Raw genomic sequence first — 15243 nt, 5'->3', positions numbered from 1 at the left:
CTATAACTCATTAGGTACCAAGTGGCTTATCTTGTTGGGGTTCTAGTAATAACTAGAGACAGTCCTTGCCCACAAACAGCGCATGACCTATGATTACACTATACAGAAAATGACAATTATACTATATTGTCATTATAAATGATAAATGCTATGATAACCATGTGGACATAATGTGATAAGAGCTCAGAAAAGGATCAGTTTAACCCAGCAGGGAAGCAGGAGGGAGGTGGGTTGGGGAAAAGGAAAGAGAGAGCAGCCAGTTGTCAGAGGTTAGTATGGCTGGATCAAAGAGTGCATGAAGATGATAGGATGTAAGGCCAGAGAAGACTTGTTTGTGAATGTTCATAGCAGCTTTATTGGTGATAGTCACATAGTAGGGACAACCCAAATACCCCTCAATAGATGAAGGGTAACTAAACTGTGGTGCATCCATACAGTAGAGTACAATTCAACAATAGAAAGGAATGACTATTGACCCATGCCACAACATGAGTGAGCATCAACATAATGATGCTGAGTGCAAGAAGCTAAAGAAGAAAGAGAATATACTCAATTATTACATTTCTAGAAAACTCTAGAAAATATAATCTGGTCTACGGTGCTTGAGAATTGGGAGAAGGCACAAGAGGGAAGGTTTATAAAGAGGCCTAAAGAAACTTCTGGGAGGTGAAGAATATGATTATTATCTTAACTGTGATGATGGTTTCCCAGGTGAATAATGTGTCAAAACTCTTCATGTTTACTTTAAGTCTGGTAGTTTGCTGTCAGGAGAAGCAGAGGCATGATATAATTAGCTCTTCATTTTAAACAGATTATTTCAAAAGCAACATGGAGGCAGGGCTAGAAGAATTCCTAGGGAAAGAACAGCCAGAGAGGCCAGAGGACCACCAGGAATGAATAAAATTCCAGAAGCCAAAGAAAAAAAGAATGCCAAAAGCAAGGATGAATAAGCAGGGTCCAGAGCCAAAGAGGATATTCAGTGTGGGTAGCTGTTTGTATACCCTGGTAGGAGAATCCAGCTACTCAAAAGTTCTTGACACAAGGTGACTATACACTGACACTGAGCACACATCTTTGGAAGGAAGCCCTGAGGAAAGAAGGCAATACTCAGCCTAGAAAAGCAGACTGTCCTACCGAACCCCAGCAATTGTGAGGTGAAAAGGTTGTGCCCAGCTATTCTACCATCTACCCATGGCACCTGCTGAAATGCCTGCTAGTCCACAGTGGGGGGAATATGGTAGCCCCCTAGGCCTTTGCTCTTAAAATCCAGGGTGGCAACACACACCCTTTTCTTCCAGTAAAATTGTGCTTTCTTGATATATTTTCCTTATAGTGAAGGATTCCAACAAAGCAATGAATTGACATACAGCAAAGGTCTGATCAGCCTTCATTTCATCAAGAAAAGTTGGGCCTTTCTTTTGTTGGTAATGCCAACTAATGTTTGGAGTTTAAAGTGATTCTCTATAGTCTTCTATATCTTAAGGTCAATAAGGACATTAATAAGAATGAATAGGCCTACTCCATCTGTCCCCTAATGAAACTGGTCTGTTTGATCTTTAGTACTTACATCACCTGCACCCACAAAGAAAATACTGTATCGTTTTACGGATCTGTATAAGCAAAGTGTACACATTAAACTTACCAATAGCTTTGATTGATTCTCCTGGAAAAAGAGGTGCTTCTTCCATCTGTACCAGCTTATTTCCATCCCTTAGAGCCTGGCAATAAAACAAATAGGAGTAAATCTCACTTTCCATCTATATGTGTGGGAATAATTGTGGTGTTTGTTCTATGCTCTCAACTACAAAGCTACAGAAGCATGCAAAATGTATGCCCCCTCCCCTTACAAGACAATTTCAAAGCTCAGCATCACAGGACACCATGCTGCATATTCTAGCAAATTATTACACATATTTAAAGTTCACAGTTAGAAAGCATTAATACATATATGGCTTGACCATAACAGATACATACTCCAATCGCTACACAGATAGCTATTATAAGGTGCCTCCAGAATTTGGAAATAAAGTTAAAAAAAAAGGTTACCTTTTGAGAATGAAACTAATACAAATAAAATCAACATTAGATGTAGGTGTTTAACTAGCTATAGAAATGACCCAGCCTATGAGATAGCATGGGAAACCCTGAAGTCTAATTAAAGTAGTCAGGGAGAGGTCTCAGAGCAGTGATATTACCAAGGAAAGCCCTAGGCTTTTGTATTGCACCCCAGCTAGTGTGTGTGTGTGTGTGTGTGTGTGTGTGTGTGTGTACACAAAGCACTGGAGCTTGTCAGTGTGTGTCCCATCCATGCCAAGAGAAAGTGTGCCCTCACTTGGCAAAACTCAAGTATTTCAATCAAGACACTGGAACAGTGTGTGTTCCTCAAGCTTCTCCGAAGCCAATTCACTTTGTGTCAATTCCACACTTATCAAGCAAATTGATAATGAGGTATTAGGTTTCCCACACTGATACTAGGAAAAGGATGTCTTGGATGGATGACTATTATAACATGCTTGGGTATAAATGTGGGTACGTGCCCACAATTCTAAATGTCCAGATTGGCACCATGTAGCCAGTTTCTTATGAGTTTGGTTGGATAGTGCCAGAGAACTCAGGGGAGCCTCAAACTACAAAGCTATGGACCAGAGTCTGAACTCAGGGCCTATTCCAAGGTACTACCATCCCTTGCAATGTTGCCAAGGAAACTAGTTACTTTTCCTTGGCATCTCTGACACAATGTATCACGAATAAAAATAAGGTGTTCAAAAACCTCAGAAATCCCCCAGCTGTGTGTCATAGAGCATTAAATTCACAAGAGATGTGAATAGGTCTTTTTGTGTGAAAAGTTAGGGAAATGCAGAATTAAAGAAAACGAATTTTTTCAAGTGAGATGTCTTTAGCATGTTAATGTATGCCAGGTCAGCAGAGGGTGCCAGAGCATGCATGCTCCATTTCCTATACCTATTTGATCAGGGGCTGCTTTCTCAAAAAAAATATATATATATATATATATATATATATATATATATATATATATATATATATATATATATATATAACCTGTTAACATCAGGTCATGAGTGTTCAGAGGAAAACAGATTGGACAATACTAAGTTTTCAGCATAATTTAGTGAAGCAAAACATTAAAACCTAATAACTTTTTCATTCTAATTATTGAAAATTCAAAATAACTTTTTCATAGTTAAAAGAATATTCCAATATGATTTACTAAAGGGAGTCAGTTGAAAACACTATACACAGCAGTTTCATCAAATTTTTTCAAATAAAGAAAGAAAAAAGGTAAAAATATAAAGATAACATTCAATGCTAAATGTTGGTCAGGATAGATATGTTCTTTGGGGAGGGCATACAATGGCACAGTCAGTCCTCCTCCTTACCAAGAACACGGTTAAAATAATACAGGTTGCCTCCAAACAATTTTATTTCATTTGAATTTTTAGTCCAGATTAGTTTTTAAGATACTCTTCAGCCAAAAATTTTACAGAGGTAGAGAACTGTTAAAGGGGACATGGGGAAGCATTTGTGGATTTTTATATTCACAATTGATTTGGAAATATATCTTTTACACATGGAAGTATAAACCAATATTTATATTTTCAAATGTCTAGTTTTAGAAACACTGAAAAAATCATTAATCCTTAATAGAAGCCTTAATTTGAAAGTCACCTTCTTTAATTTATTACTTGAACTAGAAACTAATTTTATAATATAGTTACAATGTGAAAAAAACATTTTAATCAATATCCAAGTTTTGTATTACTTCAAATATAACATTGTTAAAGCTTATTTTAATGGCTAAATGTTATATTATATAGACTTAAATTCCTTAACTCACACTTTGAAATAAATGGAGATAAGTTATTTTGAAATATATTTACTAAAGCAATCTGTTCTAATCAACTATATCTGGAAGGGCTGGGGGTAAATGTGGCTCACTTTAAGCCTTATATTGAGCCACATCAAACCTTGTCAAGTCCTGCAATTTGCTATCAAAATGTTGCAGATGGCAGAAAGTGGTGATTGGGACCATTCTGAGAATGTACAAGGCTCTCAAGATAGAGGTTGGAGATCAAACATTTCTTTTTTTCTCTTCTGAAAGCCATGCTGAATTTGGTGTGAAATACCTGTGCATTTATACGAAGCATGACTGTGTTGGTGAGACAGTGAGACAAACCTCTGACTATTAAATCTGGAACATGATTTTTAAGTGATGAGAAAGCAAACAAATAAATAAATGAGCTCACTGCTTCAGATTTCCCCACAAAAGGTTTCTTTTGTACAGGAAACACATTTAGCTTTAGCAAGGGAATTCAAGATGAGAACAATTTTAAAAGGCTCACTGGTGAATACAGTAGATTCCCTTTATAAAGTTGGTGTTAGGAAATGGGATTCACACTTGTGCTAGCTTAAGCTTTGATTGCAACTACCAAGCTGCACAGGACATGATTTGAGCCTTGATTTATCCAAACCATGTACAGCATAATCAAAGAATGGATTCTTGTGATGAAATTTGATCTCATGAACACACCTGTTCCTCTTGTTGCCTTTGAGTCAAGTGTTGCCCAGTTGAGGAATTTCCTCTGATGATCCCATCCAAATCCTGTTCTGGTGACCCTGTAGGACCAGCTGAAGGCCAACCAGCTCCCTGAATTTGTTCCCAAGGGCTCGAACCTGTGGGATGTCCCTGGCTTCTCCACTACTTTTCTCCTCATCTGAATCTAAGCTGCTGGGTGGGTAGTTTGTATAACCACTACATGCCAAAGCAGTGATTTTCAATTCGGGCTCTTCAAGTTGCTTCCAGAGTTACCAAAGGAGGTTGGGCTGGGCAAAGGCACAGCTGAGCATGGGAACTTACCATGTTTTGCTGGAGCTGTACTTCTACCACTTTCACATATTAAGTTACTTCACAAACTTTGTGTAAAGTTCTGTTGCTTTAAAAGATTCCAGAAGGTCTAGAAGTACTGAGCAGAGTAAGCACTCAAGGATATTTGAATGACTTCTTTCTGATTAATAAATACAAACTATATGGACTCATTCCACAAATACAAGGTACCACATACCACGTTGGGCACAGACCACACACATTTGAAGAAATCCAAGTCCACACCCTCAAGGAGCACTCTTAGCATATGCATCTGTCCCATTTAAGTTTTTATAAAGGTATTTCAGAATTCTGTCATGGCTGAGGCTCATTAGCTCATCAATAACCCTATGTGGGAAAACTGAGGATTACTGAGAAAACAGAATGAACAAATTTCTGGTTGACAAAATGTTGGATAAACCAATTCTTGCAAATGATGTCATAATGAAATCTATCAAACTTGGACAGGAGGGACCTACTGTAGTGGTAAAAGCATTTGCTTATCATCTAGAAATCTAGTATGAAATGGCTTCTAAATACACAATCTGTAGCTACAAACAGATGAACACGTAGCACTTGCCACCTGATCAGCTTCAGCTTCAGAAGGGTAGCCATTGTGTTCTTCCTGAATCTCCTGCACAGCATCAGGTGCATGGACAAGAAAAGACAAAGAGGAGAAAGAGAAACATGTGCAAACAGACAGGTGAAAGGACAGAACTTCTTTTTTAAAGAGACAGTAAGCATGTAAAAGTCAACACACCTATCATGACTTTGCAAATTACAACATTTCACCCCTTGGAGGTAAGGAAACAACATGTAGGCCATCTATAGCATCCTCAGCCTAAAATCAAGTATCTATTCTATATTTGTGTTGGGGTAGAAAAATGAGAAGCAAACGAGTATCATGGATTTCAAAAAATGTACTGTCTTTTTAAAATCAAGCAATACATAGTATAGTGTATAGTAAAGGAACAAAACAACAGACACACAATATGCTCATAGAAAATAAAGCACACCACAGAAATGAGGTAAAGGGCAAAATCAAGCAGTACTCATATACTGTCAAGCATTATTACATTGTCCAGGGATCAACTCCACTGGTATTACCAAAATTTCCACAAACATGCACATGCACATATCACATGCTGGAGATATACATATGCATATAAGTATACATATAATCTGGTATTTATTGCTTATTGCTAATTAAATATTATGAATTATGAATGAACACATTAAAATATTTCTAATTACAACATCAATGTGCTTCAAAGACACAACTCAGAGGACACACATCTTTATTCAAACTTTTAAAAAGTTTTTAAAACTTAAAAAATTGGACATTTAGTATAGCACATGGTATAAAGAATATGAATCCTGAAGATGACAAGACTTTTAACCCCTTTTGAAAGTTATATGAAGTCTCTAGGCTGAAAATATTAAAATTTAGCATAAATGTATATTTTTTCCTTCATGAAACTTTGGTTCCAATGACTATTTCTTTGAAGGGTAATCAGTGAAAAAGAAACAAAGATTTAAAAGAATTTACTATTTCCCACCTTTCATTTTTGTCACTAAAGTGAAATTGTTACTTAATATGTTTTTATGCTTTATATCAGGTTGAGTTTACTACACAATTGGTACTGCTACCATTCAAAGAAGGGTAATTTTTTAAATGCAGCCAGTTTTTTGAAATTTCCATTTTTAAATACAAAGAAAATAGAATCATTCTTTGAAAAAATTAAAAAACAGAAAAATGAATAACTAAGCAACAACAAAAACATATAGCATTTCAAAATCCATGCAAGTGTAAAGCCAAACACTAATATTTAACAATGTGAATCAGTAAAACACAATGATTCTCATGAGTGAAAGAAAACATGGTGAAAACAAGATTAAACAAAGATAAACCAATTAAAATCATAAGAATTTGACTTAACCTGCTTATTTTTTTACTACTTTATTGGCTTTAATAAGGTTAAAAATTAAAAACTGAAGTCACTAAATCATTCTACCATAATCCACATTGTTTTCATTTAATGGGAATAGGTTAATTTTCAACATCTGATACTCAGGCTTAAATGCATGCACATTACCAATCTTTGTCTTGCTTTATGAATATTCTGAAATAAAGGGAAGGAAAAATCATGAAGAAATATAAACAATAACCCACTAGATGTAACAGTTACATCTGTGTTTTAAAAAATACTAAATGGTACTGATTTTGCTAACTTATCTTTAGGATTAGCATTTCTGATTTTTGGATTCAGCATGCAAACATGAAGGTGACAAACTCTTAGGATAAACAACTGACCACTTTCTTGTTTTGCCATTGCTATACTGTTTAGTATGAATTACATAATAAACAAGGTTAAAAGAGGACTCTATAGGCCTAGCCTTATAAGGCCCTGCCACAAAGATTTATTTGGTCAGAATTCATTTAATACAACAAAAGTCAGTACTACATACTGGTAACAATTTTAGCATCCTGTCCTCAGACACATTGGCTTTTATTGTACATAAAAATATTGTAACAAATAAAGCGCTTCCAGTGAACACTTAAAAGCTATGACATAGCAAAGCAAACTGATCTGAGTGACTCATAAAAACCGGTGAGAAGGTAAAGAACACTAAATAGACTCAATGTTCAGTAAAGCACAGACACACACAAGTAGGAGGCCCATCTGCCAAACATCCTTACCCTTATATCAGGCCTCCTGAAAACCTGTTAGTTAAAATATAGAACATCATCATCACAAACATGTTACTATTGACCTTTGCAAAATATCATTAAGTTCACCAGCCCATTCCATAAGAAACATCATACTCCTCTACATAAGACCAACAGGATCAATCCTAACACATTTGCCCTCTAAGTTTCATTCAATATCAAATCAACCTTAACACATTTGTCCTATAATTTTTAGGCAAGTCTATGGTTTGAAGAAACTAATTGCCCTTAGGCTAAGACAAACAACATTATTTTAAACACAAACACCTCTGTCAAGTACTATCACAAGTCATTGTGAACAGGCAGTGTTTGAAAAGTTCATTTGTGTATCTGTTTGGAATACTGAATGATTTTCCCTAGAGAAACAATGATATAAAAAGGCAGTTCTGCTCCCAAACCACCCCACAGAAATAAAACAAAAAACCCATAAAACTTCCCACATTTTACCCAGAGAATAGCTCAGCTACAGCTTTAACGGTACCACAAAACCTAGATAACCACAAATATAACCTGGTTTCTGCAGAAATTATATTTCCAATTTGCACTTGGGGACTCCAGGATTAGATTCCCAGATATGGCCACCCCACCAAGAGGATGGCTGTCTTACCTACCCTTAGCCCCTGCTGCCTGGGGAGGGGCAGCTCCCAGTGGGAAGAGGTAGCTACCTGGTCTGAGAGGGCAGAGGAGGGTAGGGGAGGCCTGGGCTGCTGCCCCCCAAGGAGAAGACAAGTTTCCTTAAATGCGAACACTGATTTCAGCAAAGTTCTTCCTGAACCAGTAGCCTATGAATGCTACTTGAACATGCAGCATGTGCATTGGGGAAGCCCAGGACACAAGAAACATTGCAGAGAATGAAAGGAATTTTTGAAAAGTGTATAGTGGTAATGGTCTGAGAAAGACCTTAATCATCTGTTCCCCATTCCAAAACCTGAAATCTGATCATCTAACCACTGGATGTTCTATGAAAAAGAGATCATTAAAAAAAATCACCAGAGGTTCTTATTAGCTGTATAGATTTTTTCAGTATAGATAAGAACAACACATGAAGACTTCGTCATGCTATCATCATTAAATGTAAATACTCCAAGTAAAAAAAAAGGTTTTCTGAATTATGTGATGCTGTAGCACAAAGAGATTTAAGCCCATAAGTTCCTAAACACAGACTATTTAGATTAAGAAACTTAAACCTGGCTTTTTTGGAGAGTGGTGGTGATGGATATTTTATCACCTTAATTGTGATAACAGTTTTGCAAGTGTACACCTATCAAAACTTATTAAATTATATGCTTTAAATAGGTGAGGTTTATCATTCATTAATAACATCAATAAAAGTTAATATAAACTGCATGCTTATGTTAATAAAAACTCAAAATGGGACATATGTGGCAATAAAAACTCAAAATATAAAGTCTCCACTCCCACCTTGACTGGTGTGGCTCAGCAGGTTGGGTGGTGTTGTGCAAACCAAAAGGTCACCAGTTCTATTCCTAGTCAGGACACATGCCTGGGTTTTGAGCCAGATCTCCAGTTGAGGGCGTGTGAGAGGCAACTTATTGATGTTTTTCTCACACATTGATGATTCTCTCCCCCCTTTTCTCCTTTCCTTCCCTTTTCTCTAAAAGTACATAAATCAAATCTTTTAAAAAAAACCCAAAACTCTCCACTCCCTGAGCTTCATTCCTCAGTGATAACCATGCTTAACTGTACCTATTTTCAATTCTGAGGATTGCCTCCATAACCATAAATATGGTTACACCTTGACTTCTTGATTTGTCAACTTTATTTTTTTAATTGTATTGATTATGCTATTACAGTTGTCCCGATTTTTCACCCTTCTGCCCCTCCACCCAGCACCCCCTACCCATTTTCATTTCCATGGTTCATGCGTATAATTCTTTGGCTACCCCATGTCCTATACTACCCTTTACATCCCCATGACTATTCTGTAAGTACCTATTTGTACTTCTTAATCTGCTCACCTCTTCACCCATTCCTCCACAGCCCCCTCCCATCTGGCAACCATCAAATCACTCTCTGCATCCATGATTTTGTCTCTGTTCTTGTTTGCTTAGTCTGTTTTTTAGATTCAATTGTTGACAGGTATGTATGTATTGCCATTTTATTGTTCATAGTTTTGATCTTCTTTTCTTAAATAAGTCCCTTTAACATTTCATATAACAATGGTTTGGTAATTATGAACTCCTTTAGTTTTTTCTTGTCAGGCAAGCTCTTTATCTGCCTTTCAGTTCTAAATATCTTTGCTGGGTAGAGCAATCTTGGCTGTAGGTCCCTGATTTTCATGACTTTGAATATGTCTTGGCAATCCCTTCTAGCCTGCAAAGTTTCTTTTAAGAAATCAGCTGACAGTCTAATGGGGACTCCCCTGTAGCTAGTTAACTCCATTTTACAGTAGCTAGTTACTTCCCATTTTAAAAGATGAGAAAATAAGCTTTATCAAACTCCCTCTTCCTACTATATGATGATTGAAATTTTGATTTTTATTTCTTTTACTGTCTTCTTTAAGCAGCATGTGAATCATAAAAAATACTCATGGGAGTGGGGATAATTAGATGAGGGTAATGGGGGGATAAATGGTGACAGAAGGAGACTTGACTTTGGGTGGTGAAAACACAATATGATATACAGATTAGATATTATATAATTGTACATTTTAAACCTATAAAGTTTTATTAACCAATGTCACCCTAATAAATTCAATAAAAATTTTTAAATATTCATGGCATGATTTTTAGGTGCCAGACACTCTTCCAAGCACTTTGTATGTATTAACTCATTTTATTTTCAGAACAACCTTGTGAGATAAAAACTATTATTGGCTCTAGGGTTGAGAAAACCAAGGTACAGTTAAATAATCTGGACAAGTTCAAGGTAGCAGAGCAAGTATTTAAACCCTCTTGGTCTGCTACACTACCTCAGCATGGTGCCACTACAATTAACACATTTAAACTAGAGTCTTCGAGCTTACAATCTCTCTTGGAGGGTTGATGAAGAATATAATACCACTACCCTTCCCCTTGTTTCCCTTCTTTACCTCCAAACCTCTGCTCTAGCAGGCCATTATTTTCATATTTGTTCTGTAACTATAATTATTTTTGACACTTTCTCTATAAAGGGATATTAACAATTGAAACAACAAAGCAGGATTCACAAGTAGTTTAAATGGGTCTTCTTTACATGTAGGACATATATCATTGTCAACAGGCCTTTCTTATTAGAAGGATAAACTAATTCAAAAGCCTGGAAATGGGTAGGATGATATGTGCTTTTACATTCACATAATTCTTTACCTACTGTAATGAAATCCTTGGTATTCTTGGTATGAGACCAAGAAGGTCAATGGAGGCTCTCTTGAAAGTCTCTAAGTTGATACCCAAGTGTATTTCTCTGGTTTAGTTTACATCTCTCCTGAAATAAGCCACTTCAGGTACACAAAGAGATTCTTTTATCTTTCTTTCTTTCTTTTCTTGATTCGAATGCTGATTAAAGCTGCAGAAGAAAGCAGTGGTTTTAAGTTAGGAGGCCTGGGACCAGCTCTCCTTGACCTATTCAGGGCCTCCTACTGTCTGCACTTGGTCTCAGTCTCTACACATACAAAAGGAGAGGAGTTTCCAAAATGGCTGCAAGGTCCTGACCAGCTCTAAGACCATAGCAGTTATTTATCTAAGCCTCATGGAAAGACGTCACAAAACGCCTTCCCAACCAAAGCTTCTGTAGGCAAATTGGCATAATGGTTATAGGAATGAGTTCTGGTGTCAAATTCTGCTTTACTGCCCACCAGACCCCTGACAAGCCACACAAGCCCTTGGATTCTTAGTCTACTCTTCTCTAAATCAGTGATGCTGGACACCACTCTCCTACAGAGTATTGGGAGGGTTAAATTGGATAATACAACTGTACCTGAGTGGATAAGTACTCATGAAACAGTTGTTAAAATCAGTACTATTTAGGTAACCTTTTGAAGTTGATGGGTCCCAGCCTATCCAACATGCACCACAACTGTCTTGACCTGCCTCATATTGCCTCTCTCAACTCCTACACATGCCAAGAACCTACAAGAAGGTGCAAAAAAGTTAATAACAATCTTACTCTATGTAACAAAGCAAGAAGACCACCTGAAAGTTAACTAAAAATTTACCTACCTCTAAATGGCTTTCACTGAGTTTTGGCCAAGATGGAGGCGTAGGTAGAAATCCTTCGCTTCCCTGCACAACCAAAAGGAGGATAACAACCAATCTAAAATCAATAAACAACCAGAAGTGCCAGAAAATCAAACTGTATGGAACTCCGACAACCAAGGAATTGAAATCAACCAGATCAACCAGACCAACCAGACCAGTAAGATAGGCCGACGGAAAGAACCCCCAGCAAGGCAGCAGACCATGTGGGAAGGGCTGACTGAATGGGAAACTGAGATGCCGAGCTCACTGTGGACTATGGCGGGGGTTGCCACGGTGGGAGAAACTCCCAGTATCACATGAGGGTTCATTGGAAAGTGGGGCTGGAGCCAAGCAGGCAAGCTGCATTGTTCCCTTTCTGGCCCCTCCCCCAAAGGCAGTGCCACAGCTCATTAAGGAGGGTTCTCCTGCCCTGGTGAATACCAAAGGCCCCACCCCCTTACAACTTATGTGTGCCAAGACAAAGAAATAGGGCCCAAATGAAAGAACAGAGAAAAACTCCAGAAAGAGCTAAGCGATGAGGAGAGAGCCAACCTATCTGATGAAGAGTTCAAAACCCTGGCTGATTGAGCTTGGTTACAAAATGAAAGAACAAATGAAAAATACCCAAAGTGAAAAAAAGCAAAATATTCAGGGAACCAACAGTGACAGGAAGGAAACCAGGCTTGAAATCAATGATTTGGAACAAAAGAAAAAAATAAACATCCAACCAGAACAAAATGAAGCAACAAGAATTCAAAAAAAAAATGAAGAGAGGCTTAGGAACCTCTGGGACAACTTTAAACGTTGCAACATCTGAATTATAGGGGTATCAGAAAAAGAACAAGAGCAAGAAATGGAAAACTTACTTGAACAAATAATGAAGGGAAACTTCCCCAATCTGGTGAAGGAAATAGACGTCCAGGAAGTTCAGAGAGTCCCAAAGAAGTTGGGTCCAAAGAGGAACACACCAAGGCACATCATCAAGTTACCCAAGATTAAAGATAGAGAATCTTAAAAGCAACAAGAGAAAAGGAGTTTCCTACAAAGGAGTGCCCATAAGACTATCAGCTGATTTCTCAAAAGAAACTTTACATGCTAGAAGGGGCTGGAAAGAAGTATTTGAAGGCCTGAAAGGCAAGGACTTACATCCAAGATGACTCTATCCAGCAAAGCTATCATTTAGAAAGAAGGGCAGTAAAGTGCTTCCCAGATAAGGTCAAATTAAAGGAGTTCATCATCACCCAGTCCTTAGTATATGAAATGTTAAAGGGACTTACTTAAGACAAAGAAGATCGAAACTATGAAGAGTAAAACTATAACAAACTCACAACTATCAATAACTGAACCTAAAAAGAAAAAAGCAAAGACAAAAACAAACTAAGCAAACAACTAGAACAGGAACAGACTCACAGAAATGGAGACACATGGAGAGTTTTCAGTGGGGAGGGCGCTGGGGGAGAACAGGGAAAAGGTACAGGGAATAAGAATCATAAATGTGCCCTGGCTGGTGTAGCTCAGTGAACTGAGCACAGGTCTGCACAACAAAGGGTTGCCAGTTCAATTTCCATTCAGGGCACATGCCTGGGTTGCAGGCCTCTCCCTCTGTTTCTCCTTCCCTTCTCCTTTCTCTAAAAATAAATAAATAAATAAATAAATAAATAAATAAATAAATAAATCTTTATAAAATAGAATCATAAATGGTAGATACAAAATAGATAGTGGGAAGTTAAGAATAATATAGGAAATGAAGAAGCAAAAGAACTTACCCATGACCCACGGACATGAACTAAGGAGGCAGAGGATGTTGGTGGGGGGTGCTGGGTGGAGGGGAATAAAGGGGAGGAAAAAAATGGGACCACTGTAACAGCACAATCAATAAAATAAATTTAAAAGAAAAGAAATATTAGCCCTGGCCAGGTGGCTCAGGTGTTTGTAGGATCGTCCCATGCACCAAAAGGTTTAGGGTTCAGTTCCCAGTCAGGGTGCATATGGGAGGCAACAGATCAATGTCTTTCTCCCACTGATGTCTGTCTGTCTGCTTGTGTCTGTCTGTCTGTCTCTCTCTCTCTGTCTTAAATCAATAAAACATATCGTATGTGCGGACTGAATACACACACACACATATAGTTCAAGTACAATGAAGCCTTCTCCATACACTGCATTCCACTTCCCTCCAAAGCCCCTCAGGAAATGTTTGTTGAAGATCCAGAATTTAATCACTGTAATAATCTGTTAAATGGTTAAACTTAGTACAGGACCCCCTCCATTTTTCCTTTTTCTTCACAATATTTAAAGAGGAGATTTAGCTACCAAGTGTGCACGGATGAAGAAAGGGGAAGTACAGAGAGCTGATGACGATAATGATGATGGAGCCAGAGGCAGGATGGTTATATTAAAATTCCAATGCCCTAATTTCCTGAAAACTAGCCAGAATCAAATCCTTTTGGACAAAACAGAGTTGAAGAATGTTCTAGAAATAAAGGAATTTAGAGACTTACAATCTAATGCAAATTCTCTTAGCCTTACAGACAAGGAAACTGACAGCCAGAGGTTATACAAGGTCATAAAGCTAACCAGTACTGTTTGCACTATTCCATCATGTTGCCTCTTCTTGGCCTAGTTCTACTTTCCCAGCAATGGAAACCGATCAACTGTGTCACTTCTAACATTTCCTAAGAACATATCAGTACAATCCTTAACTATATTATTTCATTTAATCTAGCCCAGTCCTCCATAAGTGCCTGGCTCAAATCCTCAGTGCTTGTGTCTTGTCAAAATGGTGCCCTGTTCACACTAGCATTACTTGGTGAGGGTTCAGCCTGGGCAACCTCAAGCCCAACATTCTCCCTCAAAACTGTCACTTCTGTCTCCATCTTACAAGTGTCTCAGGGTGCTCAGCTCCTTCTGGTGCTTGAACAATTCCCAGAAACTCATCTCTGTTCACTGCCATCTGTCTAACAAACATTTATCAAATACCTGCTGTATACACACCACACATTCATGTACCCAGTAAACATTTATTGAGCACCTGCTAGCACCAGGCACTGTTTTAAATGCTGGAGGCACAGTGGTGAAAAAAACAGACTATAAAGTTCTAGCCCTCTAGGACAAACTTTTGAACTAGGGAGACAAGTTTGATGTGCTAGTTTTTCTAAGATTCATTAAAATAATTATGTAATTGTTAAAACATGTCCATGGACATACTATCTAAACTCATCTCATGTGATATCAGTGATATTCTCAGCACACTCTGGGTGATCTGATCCTGAGCTGTCAATTTCTGAGAAGAGAAAATGATAAAACAAATGTTCCCCAAAATCTAGCATAAGTTGGTAATTATTCAGATTTATGGGCATGTAGGAGAAATGTATGGTTTCATCACCAATTTCAACAGATCTAAACCTCAGAAACCTAGCTTTTCCAATTTTAGTATATGTAAGAAAGATAGGAAG

At 37.7% G+C, this 15243-nt stretch overlaps 1 protein-coding gene across 7 annotated transcripts in view; it reads right to left on the bottom strand.

Annotated features, from left to right (window-relative positions):
* Positions 1-15243, bottom strand: part of MTMR1 (myotubularin related protein 1) — a 93077-nt gene that overhangs the window by 66003 nt on the left and 11831 nt on the right. For 2 of the 7 annotated variants that reach the window (XM_045820468.1, XM_045820474.1), the window contains exons 3-6: positions 7584-7607; positions 6979-7005; positions 5466-5516; positions 1643-1718 (exon numbers count right to left, since the gene is read on the bottom strand). In XM_045820468.1, coding sequence (XP_045676424.1) covers positions 1643-1718; positions 5466-5516; positions 6979-7005; positions 7584-7607 — 178 coding nt within the window. The remainder of the gene's footprint in view (positions 1-1642; positions 1719-5465; positions 5517-6978; positions 7006-7583; positions 7608-15243) is intronic. The other 5 variants (XM_045820470.1, XM_045820469.1, XM_045820472.1 and 2 more) reach the window with 5 other exon arrangements.

Source organism: Phyllostomus hastatus, unplaced genomic scaffold (genome assembly GCF_019186645.2).
Source record: "Phyllostomus hastatus isolate PE091 unplaced genomic scaffold, TTU_PhHast_1.1 phas_scaffold_397, whole genome shotgun sequence".
Classification (NCBI taxonomy): Eukaryota; Metazoa; Chordata; class Mammalia; order Chiroptera; family Phyllostomidae; genus Phyllostomus; species Phyllostomus hastatus.
Note: the sequence above shows the minus strand (reverse complement) of the source record. Positions and strands in the feature narration are given on the sequence as shown.